Raw genomic sequence first — 24,291 nt, 5'->3', positions numbered from 1 at the left:
GTAGGGAGGGGGAAGGGAGCGGGAGGAGGGGATGGGGTGCAGGGGGAGGGGGAACTGAGGAGTGGGGGAAGGGAGATGGGATGGGGGTGCAGGAGGAGAGGGGGAGGGAACATGGGGTTCATGGGGGAGGGGACACGGAGGGGAGGGAGAAGGAAGAGGGAGGAGAGGAGTGGGGTGCAGGAGGGGAGTGGGGGTGCGGGGGGGAGCGGACATGGAAGGGAGGGGAAAGGGAGGTGGGATGAGGTTCAGAAAGGGAAGGAAAGGGGGAGGGGGACGGGGTGCAGGAGGAGGGGGAGGGGAGGGGAGATGGGGTGAAGGAGAGGGGAGGGGGAAGGAAGGTGGGATGGGGGTGCAGGTGGAGAGGGGACATGGCGGGTCATAGGGGAAAGGGACATAGGGGGAGGGGACATGGGATGAAGGAGGGGAAAGGTGGGATGGGGGTGCAGGAGGAGAGGCGAGGGGTGACGGGGAGGGGAGGGGAGATGGGGTGAAGGAGGGGAGGAGACACAATTTGGGGGAGGCAGGTGGGGGTGCAGGAAGGGAGAGGGCAGAGGAAGAAGGGGAGGGGGCCCAAAGAGGTGGGATGGGGGGGGCGAACAGGAGGGGAGAGGTTGGAGGGCCCAGACGAGGCCGGGTGGGGGAACGGATATTTCCCGCTGGCCTCTGGGTGCGTCCTGTATGAGCTGGGCTCTACAATCTCTTGGCGTGTGCTGTGCGTGTGCGTGTTCTCGGTGTGCACTGGGTGTGGCTGGGGCGTGCGGTCAATGCATGCCTCCCCTGCCTGCCCCGGGCGTGTCTCTCGCACGCAGGTGCATCGTGCGAGCACCGGGAGCCCGTGGCTCACGTCTATCACGCGTGTAGCATGAGCCCAGGGGATCCGCCCCTCCGCGGGGGAACACCCATGTGAACACAGAGGGCCTGTGGGTCCAGCAGGCCAAGGCCTAACTCCATCCAGTGGCTGGAAGTTGAAGCTGGACGAAGCCAGTCTGGAAATGAGGTGTCAGTTTTGAACAGGGAGGGGAATTCAGCCTTGGAACAAGTCACCCCGGGTCCTGGTGGATTCTCCAGCCGTGGTGAGTTTTAAATCACATGGAAAAGCCATGGTCTAGTTCAAACGGGAATGACTCCGGGGGGCATCCTGTGGGCTGCATCATACAGGACTGGCTGATCACAGGGAGCCCTGCTGGCCTGAGGCACTAGGAAGTTTTGAATTGTGCACCGTATGTGCTCATGCTTGTGTCATGCGTGTGGTTGTGTCTCCTCGGTGTGCCTCGCGTCTGCATTCACTGTGTTTGTGCCTCATGGGTGTGCATCGTCTGTGCATGCACCGTGTTTGTGTCTCGTGTGAATGTGTGTCGTGCACGTGCATGCACCGTGTTTGTGTGTCGTGTGTATGTGTGTCGTGCATGCACCATGTTTGTGTGTCGTGTGTATGTGTGTCATGCATGTGCATGCACCGTGTTTGTGTGTCGTGTGTATGTGTGTCGTGCACGTGCATGCACCGTGTTTGTGTGTCGTGTGTATGTGTGTCGTGCATGTGCATGCACCGTGTTTGTGTCTCGTGTGAATGTGTGTCGTACATGTGCATGCACCATGTTTGTGTCTCGTGTGAATGTGTGTCGTGCATATGCATGCACCATGTTTGTGTCTCGTGTGTGCATCCTGTGTGCCAGGCACCTGCATGAAGTGCATGCCTATGCAAGATGTGTCTGCTGTGTGCGTCCTCTGCATGCATCGCATGTGTCGGGCCTGTGCCCCGTATGTGCGCCATGCGTGTGCATCACATGCGCTGGGAGCGGGTGGCGGCGTGCGGCTGTGCAGGGACGGGGACGCCATACGCTGTGCCGCAGCAGCCGCTGCCTCCCCCTCCCCCCACCCGGGCTCCCCCACCCGCCTCCAGCTCCGGTCGCCATGCCAACGGGAATGCTCGGAGCCGGCTGTGTGCTGCGCTGCGCTGCACTTTGAGGGCGCCGCCCCCACCCCCTCTGCTGCGTGACAGGCTGTGGGGCCTCCCCCCCCAGCCCCCGCAAAAAAACCCCTGCGTTCTAGAGCAAGGTGCTAGCAAACCCCAGCGTTCTGGAGTGAGGCAGGCAAATACAGCCGTGTTCTCCAGCAACGGGCCTCGCGTCCGCAGCGCTCTGGTCCCATCGGTCCCAATGCCGCAGCGCTCTAGAACAATAGACCCCAATGACACCGCGCTCCAGAACAATAGATCCCGGAGCAAGATATCCCAATCCCGCAGCGCTCTAGAACAATACGTCCCCGTGCCTCCGTGCTCTAGAACAATATATCCTAATACCACGGCACTCCAGAACAATAGATCCCAAAACCGCAGCGCTCTGGAGCGAGATATCACAATGCCACGTCCCTCTAGAGCAATCTGTCCCAATCCCGCCACGCTCTAGAGCGAGCGACCCAAACTGGCAGCGCTCGAGAACAATAGATCCCAATGCTGCGGCACGCTAGCGTAAGATACGGTGGTGCTCTAGATTCTAGAACAATAGATCCCAATACCGCAGCACGCTAGAGCAAGATACGGTGGTGCTCTAGATTCTAGAACAATAGAGCCCAATACCGCAGCACGCTAGAGCAAGATACCCCAATACTGCAGCGCTCTAGAATATAGTCTGATCCTGCAGCGCTCTAGAGCAGGATATCCACTCCCACCACACTCTAGAACAATAGAGTCCCAAAAACCCGGCACTCTAGAGCAAGATATCACAATGTCACCTTGCTCTAGAGCAATATATCCTAACCCCGCGGGGCGCTAGCACAAGACCTGTGCACTCATGTGCAAAAACATGTAATTTGCAAGTAGCTGGAGGATGAAGGAGTGATCACCAGCAGCCAGCATGGATTTCCCAAGAACAAATCATGCCAAACCAGCTCGATTTCCTTCTTTGGTGGGGTACCTGATTTGGTGGATGGGGGGAATGCAGTGGACATAATATCCCTGGACTTCAGCAAGGCTTTGGACACAGCCCCACAAGACATTCTGCTACGTAAGGGGGAGAAATGCGGGCTCGACAGAACTACCATTAAGTGGATACAGACTTGCTTAGACAACCGCAAGCAAAGAGTAACGGTTAATGGAGTGATGTCCGATGGGAGGGAGGTCTCACGTGGGGTTCGACAGGGATCTGTTCTGGGTCCAGTGTTGTTTAACATAGAATCATAGAATCATAGAATATCAGGGTTGGAAGGGACCCCAGAAGGTCATCTAGTCCAACCCCCTGCTCAAAGCAGGACCAACATCTTCATTAATGCCCTGGCTGTGGGAATAGAGAGCAGACCGATCAAATCTGCAGATGACACAAAGCTGGGGGGGGGGTTTTGCCAACACTTTGGAAGGTCGAGCTAAAATTCAGAGGGGTCTTGGTTTACTGGAGAACTGGTCTCTAGACAAAACGAAACTCGACAAAGACAAATGTAAGGTGCTGCCCTTCGGGAAGAAAAACCAAATGCACAAGTCCAGGATGGGGGCTAACTGGCTTGGCAGCAGCACTGCTGAGAAGGATCGGGGAGTTGTGGTGGATCACACCCTCAGCATGAGTCAGCAATCCGATGCCTTTGCAAAAAAACCCACAAAAGCAAAGGCAACGTTAGGCTGCATTAACAGAGGGGCAGCGTGCGAGCCACGGGCGGTGAGAGCACCGCTCTGCTCGGCGCTGGGCAGGCCGGGAGTGCTGTGTCCAATTCCGGTCACCGCTGTGCAGAAAGGATGTGGAGAAACTGGAAAAAAGGATCCAGAGGCGAGCGACAACGATGATCAAAGTGGGGGGGTGGGTGGAATGCAGCCACATGAGCAAAGGCTGAAAGAACTGGGTATGTTTCATTTGGGAAAGAGGAGGTGAAAGGGGGACAAGACAGCGGTCTTCAAATACTTGAAAGGCTGCCATAAAAAAGAGGGAGAAAAGTGCCCTCTCTTGCACCAGAGGGCAGGACAGAGGCCGTGGCTTCCAACTACAGCAGAGCAGATTTAGATTAAATCTCAGGGCAAACTTCCGGCCCATCAGAACAGAAGTTTTCAAACGGGGGCTGGAGCCACCTGTCCGGGATGGTTTAGACCCAACAAACCCTGCATCTCAGCCGGGAGTTAGACGAGACGACCCTTGCGGCTCCTTCTGACCCCGTGGTTCTGTGATTCTGAGCGATCCCGAACCCACGTCACTCTAGCGCAAGGGGTCACAATCCTCAATGCTCTCGAGTGTAAGATCCAACACGACAGGGTTTTAGAGCAAGGTATCCCAATCCCGCGGCGCTCCAGAGCAGGGGTTCTCAAACCGCGACCCCCTTCTGACAACAACAATTCCTATACTACCCCAGGAGGGAGCACCAAAGCCTGAGCCCACCTGAGCCCCGCTACCCTGGGGGAGGAAGGGGGGAGCCAAAGCCCAAAGCCTTCAGCCCCAGGCAGGGGGCCTGTAACCAGAGCCCCACCTCCCAGGGCTGAAGCCCTGGGGCTTTGTGGGGCTCCGGCTTCAGCCCCAGGCCCCAGCAAGTCTAACGCCCTACCTGGAAACCCTATTAAAACGGGGTCACGACCCACGTTGGGGGCCCAACTCACAGTTGGAGAACCGCTGCTCTAGAACAAGGGATCCCAATAACGCAGCACTCTAGAGCCGGGGATCCCAGTGTCACGGCGCTCTAGAGCAATATACCCCAATACCACGGCGTTCTGGAGGAATCGAGCCAAATAATGGGCCATTCTAGAGCCAGCCCACATGCCGCTGCACTGCGGGGCTCTGGAGCAAGGCATGTGCACCTTGAACTCGGCGCCATTCTAGAGCAATGCCATAAATCCTGCATGCCTTCTCGAGCAGGGGTTCTCAAGCCATGGGCCAGGGGGTCCCGGGGTTGGCTGGGCTCAGCTCTGGGCATTGGGGCCTAGTGCACAGTGTCCCAGCGCCGCTCAGGTACCCGGCTGGGCCCAATTTGAGTGTTTCATGCTCCCCCTCCATCCAGGTGCTGGGGCGTGGGGGTGTTCCTCATCGGGGGGGTGGGGGGGGTGCAGGCCAATACCCGGAGTGGGAAGACAAGTCACAGGAGCTGCTGATGTCACGTTCTCCAGCAAGTACCGGCCCCCTCCAATGTAACCCCCACAGCCAGGTGATGCGCCCCATCTCCCATACCCCCATCCTGCTCTCTCCATCCCCCCACCCCCAGGATACCTGCTGCCCCACAGCTGGGCGACTCCCCCTCTGTCATACATCCAGATCTTCCCCCGCTGTCCCCCAAACCCTTCTCCCCCCCCACCTCCTTCCCTCCAGCCCCCACCTCAAACCCCTCCACGCGGATTTGCCCTCATGAGACTCCATGGGGCTCAGACCAAGGGGGCCCATCTCGCCCGGTCCACCGCAGCCAGGGGCTGACCAGCGCCTATGTGTGTGTGCGTGCGTGTGTGTGTCTGTGTGTGTGTCTGTCCCATTCCCCCCCCCCCCCCCAGCAATAGCCAGGCTCTCTGGCAGGTCACCATGGCGACCGTTAACCCCTGCTGCGCTGGTCGGCGGCCAGCCTCCGCCCGCTGGCGCCCGGTCAGCTGCCAGCGCCTGCGCTCCCCTCCCCCACCCTCCAGCCAGGCACAGAGAGAGGGGCAGAGCCAGGGCGGGGAGAGAGTGGATGGATGGGTGGGGGGGTGGATGGATGGAGGGGTGTGGGAGTCCTGGCTCCCTCCCCCCCAGCCCATGCTCTAACCACTAGATCCCACTCCCCTCCCAGTGCTGGGAATGGAACCCAGGAGTCCTGGGTCCCAGCGCCCCAAATCTAACCACGAGACCCCACTCCCCTCCCACAGCGGGGGAGAGAGCCCAGGAGGCCTAGTCTCCTAGGCTAGCTAGGTGCGGACTGGGAGCCAGGACTCCTGGGTTCCTTGCTGGGTGTGGATGGATGGAAGCAGGGGTGTGGGAGTGGAGGGATGGGTGGGGGTGGGGGGGTGGATGGAGGGAGGGAGGAGTATGGGAGTGGATGGATGGGTGGGTGGATGGAGGGAGGGAGGGAGAGGTAAGGGGGTGGGGGGTAAGGGAGTGGATGGATGGTGGGGGTGGACGGATGGGGGGAGGGGTAAGGGACTGGATGGGTGGGTGGGTGGATGGATGGATGGAGGAGGGGTATGGGAGTGGATGGATGGGTGGGGGGGTGGAGGGAGGGAGGGAGGGGTAAGGGGGTGGGGGGGTAAGGGAGTAGATGGATGGTGGGGGTGGATGGATGGGGGGAGGGGTAAGGGAGTGGATGGGTGGGTGGGTGGATGGATGGATGGAGGAGGGGTATGGGAGTGGATGGATGGGTGGGGGGGTGGAGGGAGGGAGGAAGATGGGAGTGGGTGGATGGAGGGAGATATGGGGGGGGGTATGGATGGAGGGATAGCTCAGTGGTTTGAGCATTGGCCTCCTAAACCCAGGGTTGTGAGTTTCAATCCTTGAGGGGGCCATTTAGGGATCTGGGGCAAAAAGTGGGGATTGGTCCTACTTTGAGCAGGGGGTTGGACTAGATGACCTCCTGAGGTCCCTTCCAACCCTGATATTCTATGATTCTATGGAGGGAGGGACATGGGGGGTGGACGGGCGGAGGGAGATGGGGGCGTGTATGGTTGTATGGAGGGAAATGTGGGGGGGTGGATGGAGGGAGGGAGGGTTATGGGAGTGGGTGGATGGATGAGATGCGAGGGGTTATGGATGGCGGGTTGGAGATGTATGGAGGGAGAAGTGGGGTGGGGTGTGGATGTATGGAGAGAGGGAGATGGAGGTGGTGGATGGATGGAGATAGAGGTGTGCATGGATGGAGGGTGGGAGATGGGGGGTGAATGGATGTACAGGGGAACAGCCAGACACAGGAGGTGTTTGAAATAAAGTTTATTGCAGTCTCTCAGTCCTATGTACATATGGTACAGAGTAAATAAGGGGGGGGGGGGTTGGCCCCGGGCCACACACCCCCAGCACGGGGAGGGGGGGGAAGAATATATGACAATAAAAAGGGATCTCTCCTTAGTTACTGGTGTGGTATGCATGTCCCCCCATCCCACCCCCCAGGCTAGGAACCTTCCCCCCGTCACAGATACCAGCCGGATTCCCCCCCGCAATAGGGGTCACCACACCTGTGGGGAATTCCTCCCCCCACTATCTGCTCCCCTGTGTGTTAACTCCTGCACTGCCAGGATCCCCCATTGCTTCAGGGTGCAGGGGGAGGGTGGTGGTGCTATTTTTAACCCTACAATTCTCCCCCCCACCCCGCCCGCATTCCTGGTGAGGGGGGGATGGAGCTATATGGTTAACCCTTTCATCACCGCCTCCCCCCATTCAAACTGATTGGAGGGGGGGGATGTAGCTAGTTAGCTTTCATTCCCCCCCACCCCCATGCCCTGGGCAGAGGGGCCATTTCTTGCTAGACTTTTAACCCTTTCTTTGCCACCGGCTCCCAAGGGTGGGGGTGCCATGACCTTCCTCTTCAACATCCCTTTGCCAGGTCTAAGTGCTGAGGGGTCCCCTGATCCCCAGGATCATTCAAGAACAGAAGGTGGGATTTCTACAGGTGGAGTAAGGAGATTTCTGGCCCTTTAAGTGGTCGGGGGCAAAAGTTGGTGTCTCCCGCTCCCTGAGGGTATGCAAACTCCCCCCCCCCTTCTGATCTATCCCCTAGACCTCACTCCCCTACCTGAACTGGAGGTCGAACCCAAGCCCCCTGCTTTGACCACTAGACCCCACTCCCCTATCAGAGTCAAGGATAGAACCCAGGAGTCCTGACTCCCAGCCCCCTCCCCACTCTGACGACTAGACCCCACTCCCCTCTCAGAGCCAAGAATAGAACCCAGGAGTCCTGGCTCCCAGCCCCCTCCCCACTCTAACGACTAGACCCCACTCCCCGTGCAGAGCCAAGGATAGAACCCAGGAGTCCTGGCTCCCAGCCCCTCTGCTCTAAGCACTAGACCCCACCCCCCTCCCAGAACTGGGTTCCCCCAAGCAGATACCGCCCTCTGTTGGATGCCATAAGAGCAGCTCCTCTGTATGTAAGAGTCCCAACATCATGACAAGAGATGAGGAGGGTTTTTCTCCTTTAGCTCCCTGGCTGGGAGGCACTGCCATGGGGAAGCTCGCAACACTGGAGCCTCCCCAGCTGGGGGCACTGCCGTGGGGAAGCTCGCAGAGCCAGGTACAGATGACCTTGTCAAAGGAGCCCACAAAAATACCCACACGGGACTGGGACCGACCAGTACCAACCAAGTTCACAGCAAGAGTCCTGGGTCCTGGCAGGGCCCAGCCAGCAGAAGGTGCCCAAACCCAGCTGTGATGCCAGTTCCATGCACTGATCCACCCCTGAAGCGCCAGGTATCTATTACCTACCCCTTTTCTTCCCTCCCTCACCTCCCTCAACCACCTTCCCTTCATTCTCATGTTTCCCCCTCCCCTATTTTCCCTTCCTCCGTCTCTCCACTGGCATCCTTCTCCTCCTCCGACTATATTGGCTCCTTCCTCATCTCTGCATGGATGGAGACACCTTCCACCTCTACAGACACAAACACAGTCACCGCGGCAAAAGAACTGCAGCCTGAGATGCACCCCAGCGGGCGGAGGTGGCTAAAGGAGAAGGGAACTAACAGAGAAAGAACAAAAGAGGGTAGAGAAAGGAAGAGAAAAACAAAAGGGGGGGGGGAAAGAACCCTGTAAATGGACATATAAAGAAAGTCAATAGAGAAGAAGTGCAGAGAAATGGACAAAAGAAGGACTGGACGAAAGAGGGCAGAGAGAGGAAGGAATCAAAGAAAACTTGCAAATGGAAATTGAAAGAAAAAGGGAACCAAAGAAAGAGGGCAAAGAGAGGAAGAAGGAAAGAGCCGGGAAATGGAAAAGAAAAAAGGGGGGCGAGACAGGAAGAATGGAAGGAGAAAGCAAATCGAAAGAAAGGAAAGAGCAAAGCAGAGCCTGGGGGCAGCTGGCCTGAAGCTGGGCTAACAGTGGCCGTTGCTGGGCCGGGCTAATGCACGGCGCGGTCGTGCCCACGCTTGCTAAGAAAAGGGCTTCGTCCACCGTTCTTCGGCGGAGGGAAGCCAAAAAGACGGGGCCCCGATCTGGCGGTCGAGGGGGGAGCGGGTCTCTGAGGGCGAGCTGCTGGCAGCCAGCCGCCGCGGTTGCTTTAGCCGGACCTTGGTGTCTATATTTCCAGCTCCCCTTGATTCATCTCTCTGGGTCGGGTTGCTTCCAAGGGAAGCAAGTGGCCTGGGGCCCTTCTCTGTGTCCCCATTTGCTGATGCAGTTCCCCCATCTGGTTCATTTGGAAAACAGCAAAGAGGGCGGAGGAGCCATTTCCTCTCAGGATGGGGTGGGGGGGGGGGGGGGGAGGGGGAACACTAGTGCAGCAACACGGAAAATGGCCGACAAGTGACTTCCTGTCAGGGTTGGCCATTGTGGGGCAGCAAAGATGGCGAAGGAGCCATTTCCTCTCAGGATCTGCGGGGGGGGAGGGGGCTGGCATGGCAACAAGGAAAATGGCCGACGAGTGACGTCCTGTCAGGGTTGGCCATTGTGGGGCAACAAAGATGGCGGAAGAGCCATTTCCTCTCAGGATCGGGGCGTGGGGGGGGGAGGACACTAGTGCAGCAACATGGAAAATGGCCGACGAGTGACTTCCTGTCACGGTTGGCCATTGTGGGGCAGCAAAGATGGCGGAGGAGCCATTTCCTCTCAGGATCTGCGGGGGGAGGGAAGGGGCTGGCATGGCAACAAGGAAAATGGCCGACGAGTGACTTCCTGTCACGGTTGGCCATTGTGGGGCAGCAAAGATGGCGGAGGAGCCATTTCCTCTCAGGATCTGCGGGGGGGGAAGGGGCTGGCATGGCAACAAGGAAAATGGCCGATGAGTGACTTCCTGTCAGGGTTGGCCATTCTGGAACTGAGGAAAATGGCGTTAGGAGCCATTTCTTCTCAGGATCCATACCAAGGGGAGCTGGTGCAATGGCAACCAGAATGGCAGAGGGGCAGCTTCCTAACCAGGGTTGGCCATTGTGGGGCAAAAAAGATGGCAGAGGAGCCACTTCCTGTCAGGATCTGGGAGGAAGGGATTGGAGCAGGGACAGAGAAAATGGTGGAGGGGTGACTTCCTGTTAGGAACTGGCCCTTGTGGGGACAAAAAAAGTATCTGGGGCTGGCCCGATGATAACAAACAAAATGGCTGGCAGGTGGCTTCCTGTTGGGAATCCCGGCACCTTCCTGTGGCAACCAAAATGGCCGATGGGGTGACTTCCTGTCACGAATGCCGCCAAAATGGCCAAATGGGGGAGGCCTCCGGGGACAGTGCAGAGGGAGCGAGAAAGGGGGGACAAGGAGAGGTTTCAGTCCAGTAGCACCCAGTCTGTGATCCACGGGTGGGCCCCCTCTGCACAGTCTCTGGGTGGGGGGCGGCTGGCAGGCCCCGGTGGGAGATGGTCAGGGGTGGGGGAGGCTGGCCTAGCAGGGGGAGGTGGATATGTGCATGTGCTCGGGGTACTTGATAGCAGGGGGGTAATTCTGGGTCATCTGGATGGAGACGTCGCTGGAGATGTCGGAGGGGCTGCGCCCGCGGTGCCACACCTCCGGGTGCAGGAACTGGCCCGAGTAGTCGGAGCAGTCGCTCAGGCGCGGGCGGTAGAAGGCTGGGTGGGGGCGGTACATCTCCTCCTCCGCGTAGCGCTTGGTGAACAGGTACACGGACATCACGCCGGCACCCTGCAGGAGGTGTGGGGGGAAGAGTGAGTGGAAGGGGAGGGAATGGGACTGCGGAACCCTACTCCCCTCCCTGGCTCTCCCCCCTCCCCCCGCCATCCACTAGATCCCACTCCCCCTGCCCGAGCCGCGGATAGAACCCAGGAGTCCTGGCTCCCAGCCCCCCTCCTCTAAGCACTGCAGCCCTCTCTCCTCCCAGAGCCAGGCATAGAACCCAGGAGTCCTGGCTCCCAGCCCTCCTGCTCTAACCACTAGACCTCCCCTCCCCTCCCCTCCCCTTCCATCCCAATTGGGCCCATCTACCTCATCTATTTTAAGGACTCCACAGTTTGTAAATTGAGGTCAGAGACTTTCTAGGCTCCCCCAACAATTCTCACCACTGCCCGCTGCTGGATAGATTAGAACTGCCCCCCTCCGTGTGTCACAGCCACCATACTGTGCCAGCAGAGGGGGATTCTCCGTTAGTTCAGCCGGCAGAATCAGGGAAAAGAGGTTTCAAGTTCTACCCCAGGTAGAGCCAGCAGCACAGAGCCAGCCAGGAATCTCCAGGGCCCCGGGGAGGAGGGGTTGGGATGGCGTGGGGCAAGGTCCAAACCTCTTTGAGGAGGAAGGAGGAGGCTGCGAAGGCGAAGGACCAGCCGTAGCGATAGTGGAAATACTGCTCTGACCCGCTGGGCCGATTCATCACCTCGTCATTGATGCTGGAGATGTAGAGAACTAACCCCACCACGAGAGACAGGCCTGCAAGAGACAGGGCCAACAATAAAGCTGCTGGGGGCTGTTTAGACAGGGACCCCTCGCCCGGCGCTGAGATGCGACCGCCTCTGGGGTGGGGTGTGGGGTCTGCTTATACAGGGACCCCTCGCCTAGCACTGAGAAGCAGCATCTCTGGGGTGGGGCGCAAGGGCTTTTGATACAGGGACCCCTCGCCCAGCTCTGAGATGCGGCTGCCTCTGGGGTGGGGTATGGGGTCTGCTTATACAGGGACTCCTCGGCCGGCGCTGAGATGCAGCTGCCTCTGGGGTGGGGCTGGAGTCTGTTTACACAAGGACCATAAAAATGTCAGGATGGAAGGGACCTCGAGGGGTCATCTAATCCAGCCCCCTGCACTGATGCCAGACCAAGTAAACCTAGACCAGCGCTGACCGGCGTCTGTCCAACCTGTTCTTAAAACCTCCACTGACGGAGATTCCACAGCCTCCCTCCGGACCCAATTCCAGAGCTTTCCTCCCCTTAGAGTTAGAACATTTTTCCTAATATCTAACCTACATCTCCCTTGCTGCGGATTAAGCCAACTACTTCTTGTCCCACCTCCAGCGGGGACGTAGAAAACAACTGATCACAGCCCTTTATAACAGCCCTTATGTGAAGACTGGTCTCGGATCCCCGCCTTGGGCTTCTTTTCTCTGGACTAAACATGCCCTAGTTTTTAAAACTTCCCTTTGACCGGGTTTCTGGCTCCCCTCTGGACTCTGTCCAACCTGTGCATCTGTCAGGCGGTACCCAGAACTGGACGCAGCCGAGGTCTCCACCAGCGCCGAGCAGAGCGGGACAATCACCTCCCGCGTCTTACGTCCGACACTCCTCTTACCCCGCCCCAGAAGGACAGTTGCTTTTTTGGCACCTGCGTCGTTGCCTCGTATTCAGTTCATGACCCATTTTAACCCCCTGCCTCTTTCCAGCCATCCGACCCCCTACCCGGCTAGGCCCCCTTTGGTAGCCGTGCTTTGGATTTGTCCTTCCCAAGTGATGGACTTTGGCCCTTGTCTGGATTGAATTTCATCTGGTCCATTCCAGACCACGTCGGCAATTCGTCCAGGTCGTTTTGAACGCTCCTCCAAAGGGCTCGCGACCCGCCCGGCTTGGGGGCATCTGCCAGTTCCATTCTCTGCTCCGTAATCCAAGTCAGTCATTAAAAGAGTGACTAGTACCGGCCCCAGGGCTGACCACTGCAGGCTTCACTAGATTTGCCTCCCAGTTATCCCTGGTAACGATGCTTAGAGTCCGGCCTTCCAACCAATGGTGCACCGGCCCTATCGTAAATTCATCTGCAAAGAGCCACATTTCCCTAGGCTGCTAATGAGACTGTCGCAGCCCTGTGTCAAAAGCCTTGCTAAAATCAAGATCTCTCACGTCTACAGCTTCCCCCCGTCCACTTGGCCAGTAACCCTGTCAAAGCAGGAAATGAGGTGGGGTTGGCGTGATTTGTTCCCTGTAACTCCGTTACCCTCCAGGTGCCCAGCAAACTGGTTCTTTCATATTTGTTCCAGTGTCTTCCTCCAGTGGGGTGGGGGGGCTGTTTGTACTGGAATTCCACACCGGGTGCGGAGATGCGGCCACCTCTGGGGTGGGGCACAGGGACTGTTTATATGGGGATCCCTCCCCCAGCCCTGAGATACAGCCGTTTCTGAAGTAGGGAGCTGGGGGTATTTACAAGTGGGACCCCCTCTCCTGGCACTATTCAATGGCTGCACCACACAAAAGTTTGGGATGGGAAGTGAAAGAGAATCTCACATCCAACCACAACCTCAGGCAGGATTTCGGGAGGCGCTGACTGCTAGGGGAGAGTGCCCCTACTGAGCCCCGCCCCCACTCCCTGCAGGACAGCGCCCCCTAGCGCCGCACTAGGGCATTGGGGCCAGCCCTGACTGCCAGGGGAGAGTGCCCCCTACTGAGCCCCGCCCCCACTCCCTGCAGGACAGCTCCCCCTAGTGCCGCACTGGGGCATTGGGGCCAGCCCTGACTGCCAGGGGCGAGCGCCCCCTACCGAGCCCCCACACCCCGCTCCCAGGCCCCTCACCAGAAAGGATGAAGAAGATGCCAGAGACGAAGGCCAGGATGGTTCTCTGGGGCCGGATGTGGCCGATGTTGCTGATGACAAAGGCCGTGAAGACAAGGAAGAGGCTGACCATGGGGAAGGGGGTGGCCGTGCGAACTGTCTCTGGGAGGGGAAGGGGGACACCAGACAGTCAGAGCACCTCCACCCCTGTCCCCCATCCCAGGGGGTAGAGATCACCCTCTCTCAGACCCACCAACACTCTCCTCACCTCCTATCCCCCATGTACTCCACCCCCGCCATGGTCACACCTCCTCCCCCTTCTCCTCCTGCCCCTACAAACTCCAGCTCTACCCCACATAGGTCCCACCACTAACAGCTCCCAACCCCATGGAGGACCAGGGTGCCAGGTGGCTGGGCTTCACGCCGCATGCCGTCTTGCTCAGAGCTGAACACAGGGGGGCTGAGACACACCTGTGACACACCTGTGACACAGCTGCCCTCTCCTCTCCACACCATGTGGGAGCTGACACGTTTTCTCCTTGTGCACACCCTCTTGCTCGCGCGCTCTATCCCGAAGCCCCCGGGCCAGGAGGGGCCCCTCTCACTTACTCAAGATGTTCTCTGTGTTTTCTGTCACCAGGTTTATCTCGGGTTCCAGGAAATACTCTGATGCCACGCACCGGCCCTTCTCCCGGCCTGCAGGGGGGCAAGAGATGGCGTTACCTGGCAAAGCCCCAGCCAGGGCACTGCTCTGGGGAAACTCACAGCACCAAGGAGTCACCAGCCAGAGCCGTGCGACGGGGATACAAAGAGGCCCTGGCCCGGCGCACGGCCGGGGAAAGCTTGCCACGCGGGGCTCGTACCAGCGAAGAAGCAGACCCTCCAGAGCCCGGCGTGCAGCGCCATCCTGATCTCGGTGGTCTGGTTCTGCTGCAGAACGATGCCCTCCTCCATGTAGAGCCAGTAGTCGGTGCTGACCGCAATGCCGACCAGCAGCAGCCCGCACGCCCCGAACACGCTACTGAGCAGCGTGAGCGCGCGGCTGCTGCAGTTACTCATCCTAAGGGACGGAGGGCGCCACACACAGCACACGGACCTGGGCAGGGAGATAGAAACAGGCTCAGCAGCCCCCCAGACAGCCCCCCTCCGCAGCTCTAACCACGGCACCCCACTCCCCTCCCAGAGCCCGGGACGGAACCCCGGAGTCCTGGCTCCCAGTTAATCTGCACTCCCTGCAACCCAGAGCCCCCCGCTGAGCCCCCCACCCCGCTCCCCGCAGCCCAGCACCCCCTGCTGAGCCCCCCGCCCCGCTCCCTGCAGCCCAGCACCCCCTGCTGAGCCCCCTGCCCCGCTCCCTGCAGCCCAGCGCCCCCTAGCCTTGCCCTGGGGCAGTGGGGCCAGCCCTGACAGTGAGTTGGATGTAGGGGCAGGTCTACGGGGCTCAGCCGCACAGCAGCCCGTGAGCCCCCTGGCCCCAGCACCTGGCCCAGGCAGAGAAGGGTCCCACTTGCCAGGGGCTGGGCTGCCCCCCTGGGTTCTGCATCACCGACGCATGGACAGGGCTTAATTCAGCTGGAGCTGTCCGGAGCAGAGCTCTGGGAAATATTTTCAAGCCCCCTGGAGTTTTCATTAGCATGTCGGGGGTGGGGGGGTCCCTCTCTGGGAAATATTCTATGAGAGTTTAAACCCTGTGCACAGGATCTGTTAATATAACCCCACCATAACAAACCAGTGCTGCTGAGAGACCCTACAATAACAAAGCAGTGTGGACAGCCCCAGCACCTCAGAGACCCCACCCCGACGAGCCAGCGCTGCTGAGAGATCCTACAATAACAAACCAGTGTGGACAGCCCCAGCACCTCAGAGACCCCACCCCGACGAGCCAGCGCTGCTGAGAGATCCTACAATAACAAACCAGTGTGGACAGCCCCAGCACCTCAGAGACCCCACCCCGACAAGCCAGCGCTGCTGAGAGACCCTACAATAACAAACCAGTGTGGACAGCCCCAGCACCTCAGAGACCCCACCCCGACGAGCCAGCGCTGCTGAGAGATCCTACAATAACAAACCAGTGTGGACAGCCCCAGCACCTCAGAGACCCCATCCCGACGAGCCAGCGCTGCTGAGAGACCCTACAATAACAAACCAGTGTGGACAGCCCCAGCACCTCAGAGACCCCACCATAACAAGCCAGTGCTCCTGAGAGACCCTGCCTACCTCCATCTAGCACCATAGGGGCTCGCCCCCCCACCCCCTGGTACCATATGGGCTCACCCCGCACCCCCACCATCTCCTCCCCCAGTACTGTCTGGGCTCCCCCGCCCCACCACTGCATAGTAGCTGGTCTCAGAAACACACTGACTGTGTAGCAAGCAGCCAAACAGCACACAACACAACTAACACAAACACCGCATACCCAAGGACATCACACCTAAAGACACACTAGGCCCACACCCACCCACCGCAAAACAGCCACCAGTACACACAACCCACACACTAGTGCAATGCACAAACACAGATCACTCAGAAGCACATATTAGCACACACTCACACTCAGTAACAACTGGCACCAGCGCAACACACACACACACACACCAGCCACTAGCGCACACTAACTACACTAGCACAATGCACACAATAGTGCACATCAGCACCACACACACACACACACACACACACACACACACCATGTACAGAGAGGCACTAAGGAAATCACACTGACAGTACTCAAAAACACACACGAATGGGCACTCAGCAAAAACTGGAACAACCAAACAAAATGTGTGTGCACACCCGCGCACACATAGACGCACACGCAAAACTACACAATGCACTCAACACAACATCTCCACAAACGGATGCACACACACACACACACAGACGCATACCCTCAGAGAGCGGGGCTCATCCCCCCCCCAGCAGGGGGCAACAGGGACACACACAGAGCAGGGTCCAGCCCCTCCAGCAGAGGGCAGCAGGGACACACACACACACACACTGTACTGTTCACAACAGCAGCAAACAATTCTCACACACCTACAGGGGCACATACCCTAGCACAGCTCCTCGACCGAACACACACACACACACCCCACAATATACTGTACACAACAACGTCTCCAAATAAGGCATGTGCATACACACAGGGGCACTAATGAATATCACATACATGAGTACAACACTCACTGCCACACACACACACACAGAGACACCCTCCCTCCGGCCTCGCTCTGGAAAATGGGTTGGGAAAATGACACAACAACTGAGGCTAAAAGTCACCAGCTAGCTCCACAGGACAGAGGAGAGTATAGCAGGACACACACACACACACACACACACACACACACACACACACCCCAGGGGGCAGCACCACTCTCTCTCCCTCACACAATCTCATGTACGTATGTACATACACACACAGTGTTTCTCACTGACATTCACACCAGGTGTATGTACACACACACACACACACACACACACACACACCCCTCTCTCTCTCTCTCATACACACCCAGTGTAGGTACACCCCTCCTGGTGTATCCCCCCACACACACACACACACACGGTGTACATATACCACCACCCCTACCTGCTGTATCCCCCTCACACACATGGTGTACATACCACACACACCCCACATGGTGTACTCACACAAACACACACATACACAAAGTACACACACACGGTGTACATACACATACACATACTGTACCCTCCCCCATACGAATACGCATACAATGAGTACACACACTCGGTGTACCTCTCTGTCACACACACACAAGGTACACCCACGGTGTATGCACACACAAATGGTGTACACACGCACACACGGTTTACCTCTCTCTCTCACACACACACACACACACAGTGTACTCTCCACACACACACACACACACGGTGTACACTCCCCCCCCCCACATGATGTACACACACATGGTGTACGCACACACAAATGGTGTGTACACACACACACGGTTTTACCTCTCTCACACACACACACACACACAATGTACACACACACAGTGTACTCTCCACACACACACACACGATGTACACACACATGGTGTACGCACACACAAATGGTGTACACACACACACGTTTACCTCTCCCCCCCCACACACACGAAGTACATACACACACACGGTGTACTCTCCCCCCCACACACACACACGGTGTACACTCCCCGCACACACACGATGTACACACACACACCCCTGGTGTACCACACACACACACCCGGTGCACGTCCACCCCGCACCCCCGGGGCTCACCTTGCCCTCACTCCCGGGGGCGCTGGCCGGTCGGCGGCCCCCACATGCTCTGCCCCCGCCGCTCCGCTCCTGCGCCGGCCTCAGACCCCCCGGCTGCGGCGCCCCCGGCCCCGAAGAGCCATGGGCTGGGGGGGGGGGGGTTCTCCTCCGGGAGCCGCAGCAGCGGGGGAAGGAGCCGGAGACCCGGGCGGGGGGATGCAGCAGTGGGGGGGGGGGGGGCAGCAGAAGGGACCAGGGCCCGGCGGAGGGATGCGGCGGGGGGGAGGAGGGGGAAAGAGGGAAGGAGACAGGAGCCCGGCGGAGGGATGCGGCGGGGGGGGAGGAGGGAGAGGGAAGGGGACAAAGATCCGGGCGGAGGGATGCAGCGATCTGGGAGGAGGGATGCAGCAGTGGTGGGGGGGGGGCAGAAGGGGCCCGGCGGGGGGATTTTTGGGGGGGAGAGACGGAGAGGACAGGGGCCCGGGGAGGGGGAGGTGCGACGGGGGGAGGAGGGGACAGGGGCCCAGCGGAAGGATGCGGCGGGGGGGGAAGGGAACAGGAGCCTGGTGTGGGGACGCGGCGGGGGTGGGGAGGGAAGAGGACAGGGACCCGGTGCGGGGATGCGGCGGTGGGGGGAAGAGGGAAGAGGACAGGGGCCCGGTGCGGGGATGCGGGCTGGGGGGGGGGAGGACAGTGGCCAGGCGGGGGGGGGGAGCGAACAGGGGCCCGGTGGGGGGATGCGGCGGTGGGGGGAAGAGGGAAGAGGACAGGGGCCCGGTGCGGGATGCGGCCTGGGTGGGGGGGACAGTGGCCAGGCGGGGGGGGGAGCGAACAGGGGCCCGGTGGGGGGATGCGGCGGTGGGGGGAAGAGGGAAGAGGACAGGGGCCCGGTGCAGGGATGCGGGCTGGGGGGGGGAGGACAGTGGCCAGGCGGGGCGGGGGAGAGAACAGGGGCACGGCGGGGGGATGCTGGGGTGGGGGGGGGGACCAAGGGAGCGAAAACAAGCTGCGCTGGAAGACGAGGGTGCAGGGATGGGGGGGTCGGGCTGGCTCCGGTCGGATCGCGGGGCTGGACCGGGCTGGACCGGGCCGGCCGCTCTGGAAAACGGCTCCGCTCTCGCTGCTGGAGAATCCACGGGAGCTTCCCCCCCCCCACCCCCCCCCGCGCCGCGGACACCGTGATGTCACGGGCCCCGCGCTTAAAGGGACAGAACCGCCCCCCCCCCAGCCTCCATCCCCTCCCCCCAGCCCCTTCCCCCAGCCTCCAGCCCCTTCCCCCACAGCCTCCAATCCCTCCCCCACCCCTCCTACCCAGCCCCTTCCCCCCCAGCCTCCAGCCCCTTCCCCCACAGCCTCCAATCCCTCCCCCACCCCTCCTACCCAGCCCCTTCCCCCCAGCCTCCAGCCCCTCCCCCAGCCTCCAGCCCTTCCGCCATCAGTCCCCAGCCCTTTCCCCGCAGGCTCAAGCCCCTCTCCCCACCCCCTCCCCCCACAGCCCCCAGCCCTTTGCTCCTTTCTTCCTTCACTCACGTCCTTCCTCTTTGTTTCTTCCTTTCTCATTCCTTCCTTCCTTTTCCTAACCCCCTTCCGCCCATTTCCTCCCCACTCAGACACTGCTCGGTCTGGCTCCCGGGCTCCTTCCTTCCTTCTCTCCTTCCTTTCTCTCATTTCTTTTCCAGTCCCTTGTTCCGGGCTCTGGGGCTCGGCTCCTGGTTTCTCTTTCAGGGACGGCTTCGCTTCCCCCCCCCCCCCCCACCGGAAAAGTCCTTCTCTCCCCCCCCCCCCAGACCGACAGCTGGACAGTCCCCTGCCTGGGAACATTTTTAAAAGGGGGGGGGGGGGGCTGGGAGCCAGGACTCCTGGGTTCTGTCCCCAGCTCTGGGAGGGGAGCAGGGTCTAGTGGTTGGGGGGGGCGGGACTGGGAGCTAGGACTCCTGGGTTCTGTCCGCTGAGCTGGGAGGGGGGGTGGGGACTGGGAGCTAGGACTCCTGGGTTCCATCCCCCCAGCTCTGGGGCACACAAAGATGTTTTCCCTTGGATTTGCTTTGAATTCACCTGTTGGGATTATTCCCCCCCCCCCCCCCCCCCCCGCGTAGCCCCTTCCTCCTCCTGCGGCACCGAGGAGGGTTCGATAAATGCGCGACGCACCTGGGAGAGGACGGAACAGGCGCCCCCGAGAGGGAAAAGGCCCCGGACCCCCCTTCCCCAGCCCCTGAGCCACCCAGTCCCTGTCCTGGGGCTGCATTTCCCCTGCAGGGAAAGGCCCCACAGCCTGGTCCTCAACCATTAGTAACCTCGCCGCCACTCTCCTTTCCAACGCTGTGGAGCCTGCCAATTGGACTGAGTATTGTGGGCGCTGCCCAGACCCAGAGTCACCGAGATCGGGGCCCCCATCGTGCCCGGGCGCTGCCCAGACCCAGAGTCCACCGAGATCGGGCCCCGTCGTGCCGGGCGCTGCCCAGACCCAGAGTCACCGAGATCGGGGCCCCGTCGTGCCGGGCGCTGCCCAGACCCAGAGTCACCGAGATCGGGGCCCCGTCGTGCCGGGCGCTGCCCAGACCCAGAGTCACCGAGATCAGGGTCCCGCCGGCCGGGCACTGCCCAGACCCAGCCGAGATCGGGGCCCCGTCGTGCCGGGCGTGGCCAAGACCCAGCCGGGATCGGGGCCCCGTCGTGCCGGGCGCGGCCCAGACCCAGCCGGGATCGGGGCCCTGTCGGGCGGGCGCTGCCCAGACCCAGCCGAGATCGGGGCCCTGTCGGGCGGGTGCTGCCCAGACCCAGAGTCACCGAGATCGGGGCCCTGTCACACCGGCGCAGCCGCTGCCCAGACCCAGAGTCACCGAGATCGGGGCCCCGTCACGCTGGGCGCTGCCCAGATGCAGAGTCACCGAGATCGGGGCCCCTGTCACACCGGGCGCGGCCGCTGCCCAGACCCAGAGTCACCAAGATCGGGGCCCCGCCGGCCGGGCGCTGCCCAGACCCAGAGTCACCGAGATCGGGGTCCCGTCGTGCCGGGCGCTGCCCAGACCCAGAGTCACTGAGATCGGGGTCCCGCCCAGCCGGGCGCTGCCCAGACCAGAATCGCCGAGATCGGGGCCCCGTCGTGCCGGGCGCTGCCCAGACCCAGAGTCACCGAGATCGGGGCCCCATCGTGCCGGGCGCTGCCCAGACCAGAGTCACCAAGATCGGGGCCCTGTCGTGCCGGGCGCTGCCCAGACCCAGAGTCGCCGAGATCGGGGCCCTGTCGGGCGGGCGCGGCCCAGACCCAGCCGAGATCGGGGCCCTGTCACGCCGGGCACGGCCCAGACCCAGCCGAGATCGGGGCCCTGTCACGCCGGGCGCGGCCCAGACCCAGCCGAGATCGGGGCCCTGTCACGCCGGGCGCGGCCCAGACCCAGAGTCACCGAGACGGGGCCCCGCCGGCCGGGCGCTGCCCAGACCCAGAGTCACCGAGATCGGGGCCCCGTCACGCCGGGCGCTGCCCAGACGCAGAGTCACCAAGATCGGGGCCCCACCGGCCGGGTGCTGCCCAGACCCAGAGTCACCGAGATCGAGGCCCTGTCACACCGGGCGCGGCCGCTGCCCAGACCCAGAGTCACCGAGATCGGGGCCCCGTCACGCTGGGCGCTGCCCAGACGCAGAGTCACCGAGATCGGGGCCCTGTCACACCGGGCGCGGCCGCTGCCCAGACCCAGAGTCGCCCAGATCGGGGCCCCGCCGGCCGGGCGCTGCCCAGACCCAGAGTCACTGAGATCGGGGCCCCGTCACGCCGGGCGCTGCCCAGACGCAGAGTCACCAAGATCGGGGCCCCACCGGCCGGGTGCTGCCCAGACCCAGAGTCACCGAGATCGAGGCCCTGTCACACCGGGCGCGGCCGCTGCCCAGACCCAGAGTCGCCCAGATCGGGGCCCTGTCACGCCGGGCGCTGCCCAGACCCAGAGTCACCGAGATCGGGGCCCCGTCATGCTGGGTGCTGCCCAGACCCAGAGTCACCGAGATCGGGGGCCCTGTCGTGCCAGGCGCTGCCCAGACCCAGAGTCACTGAGATCGGGGCCCCGCCGGCCGGGTGCTGCCCAGACCCAGAGTCACTGAGATCGGGGGCCCCGCCGGGCCAGGCGCTACCCAGACCCAGAGTCACCGAGATTGGGGCCCCATTGCGCCGGGCGCTGCCCCCTGCTACCCCAGTCCTGACGCCCCCCACCCCAGCCCTGCCAGTGCCCTCACTCCCGACCCACAGCTCCTTGCTAGCCCAGCCCTGGGTTCCCCACCCCAGCCCTGCTGCTGCCCCTCACGCCCTGAATCTGCATCCCCCTGCTAGCCCAGCCCTGGGCTTCCTCCTGACCCACTGTCCCTGCCCTGGGCCCAAGGTCAGAGTCGGATTTCCCCGAGCTCAGCACTGCAGGCTCCGAAATGCTGAATGCTCGGTTCTTTCTCTCTCTGCCGGGTGTCTGTTTCCAGGCCTTGTCCCCACCCCACCCTGCTCAGTCCCCTCAAGTGGCTGGCATGGAATGGGGGGGTACGAGCAGGGGGATGGCTGGGGAGCTGCAACCCCCCCCAACAGAAGCCTCCCCCCCCATTCCCCAATAAACCCAGAGAGAAAGCCCCCCACTGCCTCCTATAGCTCCCCCCCCCCCAGAGACATTGCCCACCCCATCTCCTCCCTCATAGGCATCCTTCCCCTCCTTGCCACAGTGGGAAGCCAGGTCTTTGTGGCCCCTCCAACCTTTGGCCTCTCTGCTGGAGGGAGGGGGATGTAGCCCAGTTTGAAGGGCGGGGTGGGGCTCTGAGAAGAGGGTGCCTGGGAACGAGCCTGAGAACCAGCAAACTCGTTACATGCATGAGCCACAGAATGAGAGGGGGGGAAAGGCTGCGGGGCCCCGTTACCATCCCCTGCCTGGAGGCCCTTTTAAATCCCTGCCCTGTGTTCCTGTCCCCCACCCCTCCCCATTATATGCCCAAATTTCATTTCTAAGCCACAAATCTTTTAATCTCTTCCTTGATTCCTACCTTGCAGGCAGCTGCCAGTCCCTTGGGGAGCTGGGGAGGGGCGGGGAACAAGCCACAGGAAACCAGATCCTCCCTTTGTCCAGATTTTGGGGAGGGGGGAATCCAAAGAGAACAAACCCCTCCCCTACCCACCAGCCACAGAACCAGGTTAACTAGGCCTGACAGAACAGGGGGGCTTGCCAGGGACACTGCGAGGGCGTGAGCTCTGGGGCGGTGGAACCAGCCCCCTATGGGTCGAGGGATGTCCAGGGAGATCCCGGGGGCTGGAGCTCAGAGTGGAGCACAGAGGGGGCTGACAGGCAGTGGGCGGGGCCCAGAGCGGGATGGGGAGCCCAAGGATGTGGGGACAGGAGCAGGAAACATGATGTGGAGATGGGCCCCCCAACACCCGCTGCGCCAGGCAGTCACCCCAAAACCCAGGAGTCCTGGCTCACCTCCCCCCACCAACCACCGGACCCCATGCCCTACCAGAGCCAGGGAGAGAACCCAGGAGTCCTGACTCACACACACCACACCCCCCCACCACTGGACCCCACACCCCTCCAGAGCCAAGAAGAGAACCCAGGAGTCTAGCTCCCAGCACGACACGTCAGAAAGGAGCCAGAGGCACTGCGAGTTGGATAAATACCTTTTATACTGAACTGCGGTGCTCAGCCGGGCTCTTCACATCCGGACACAGAGCTGGGTGATCAGAGCGGGGGCTGGGGAGGGGGGGGCGCACTTTTGGACCATGGGGGTGAAAGACTCAGACCAGGGCTGGGCTGAATAAGGGAATGGGGGGGGGGTAGGCACGAAGAACAGACCCCCCTCCCCATGGATAGGAGTGGGTTCATCTCAGGACACCAGCTCCCCTCCCTTGGAATCCTCTGATCCTGCAGGAAGGGCTGGGAGCCCGGACGCCTGAGTTCTCTCCCCAGCTTTGGGAGGGGAGTGGGCTCTGCTGAGTAGAGCAGGGGGCCCTGATTAACGGGCTGCTCCCTACGGCTCTAAGCACTAGACCCCATTCCCCTCCCAGAGCCAGGGAGAGCACCCAGGAGTCCTGGCTCCCAGCCCTACCCCCCCCCCCCCAACCACTAGACCCCACTCCCCTTCGGGTGCTGGGCAGACAACCCAGCAGTCCTGGTCCCACCATACTCTTCACCTCTTCCGGGTGAACCTTTGCCCCACACCAAGCCTGAGGCTGGGAAGGGGTGGGGGGTGTCTCCCCCCAGCCTGGGATTGTCTGAGACTCCGATACCCTGGGCCCCAGCCCCGGACCGTTGGGGGGGGGCACAGATTGGGAAAGCCGCGGGGGATTGGCCTGTGCATTACAGCTGTAAATATAGATGTGTAGATATATGTACTCCATGCACCAGAGAAGGGGGTCTATATGCTGCAGGGGGGCGTGTTAAGGGGAGACTGAGAAAGCTGCAATTGTCCCCCCAACCTTCAAGCTCTCTGCCCGCCCCCAGGGTTATGTACAGGTTCAAAGCTATTTAGTGCAGGGGGCCCACTCCCCCGGCAGTCAGGGTTGGTCCCGAAGCCCAGGTGGTGCTAGGGGGTGCTGGGCTGCAGGGGGATCAGCAG

At 61.1% G+C, this 24,291-nt stretch overlaps 4 protein-coding genes across 9 annotated transcripts in view; 2 read left to right on the top strand and 2 right to left on the bottom strand.

Annotated features, from left to right (window-relative positions):
• The window catches only part of LOC119564877 (immunoglobulin superfamily member 1-like), a 967,916-nt gene that overhangs the window by 156,075 nt on the left and 787,550 nt on the right, over nucleotides 1-24,291 (bottom strand). The gene's annotated exons all lie outside the window — the stretch shown is intronic.
• LOC119564866 (immunoglobulin superfamily member 1) overlaps nucleotides 1-24,291 on the top strand; it is a 999,687-nt gene that overhangs the window by 399,080 nt on the left and 576,316 nt on the right. The gene's annotated exons all lie outside the window — the stretch shown is intronic.
• LOC119564865 (immunoglobulin superfamily member 1) overlaps nucleotides 1-24,291 on the top strand; it is a 798,058-nt gene that overhangs the window by 340,201 nt on the left and 433,566 nt on the right. The gene's annotated exons all lie outside the window — the stretch shown is intronic.
• Nucleotides 6,834-17,990, bottom strand: CACNG7 (calcium voltage-gated channel auxiliary subunit gamma 7). The gene is made up of 6 exons (XM_037888306.2): nucleotides 17,740-17,990; nucleotides 14,331-14,563; nucleotides 14,077-14,163; nucleotides 13,489-13,629; nucleotides 11,284-11,429; nucleotides 6,834-10,691 (listed from the first exon to the last, which is right to left on the bottom strand). Exons 2-6 carry the CDS (start codon nucleotides 14,524-14,526, stop codon nucleotides 10,434-10,436), a joined length of 828 nt encoding a protein of 275 aa, XP_037744234.1. The 5' UTR covers nucleotides 14,527-14,563; nucleotides 17,740-17,990; the 3' UTR covers nucleotides 6,834-10,433.

This window comes from Chelonia mydas, chromosome 23 (assembly GCF_015237465.2).
Source record: "Chelonia mydas isolate rCheMyd1 chromosome 23, rCheMyd1.pri.v2, whole genome shotgun sequence".
NCBI lineage: Eukaryota > Metazoa > Chordata > Testudines > Cheloniidae > Chelonia > Chelonia mydas.
This window is presented reverse-complemented; position numbering and strand designations above follow the sequence as displayed.

Excerpts from the sequence above, each read along its gene's own strand:
- CACNG7 (XM_037888306.2), bottom strand. The coding sequence starts at position 14,526 with ATGAGTAACTGCAGCAGCCGCGCGCTCACGCTGCTCAGTAGCGTGTTC. Across the intron at positions 13,630-14,076 it reads AAACACAGAGAACATCTTGA|AGACAGTTCGCACGGCCACC; the intron begins GTAAGTGAGAGG and ends TTCCCCTCCCAG. Across the intron at positions 10,692-11,283 it reads CCTCCTTCCTCCTCAAAGAG|GGTGCCGGCGTGATGTCCGT; the intron begins GTTTGGACCTTG and ends CACCTCCTGCAG.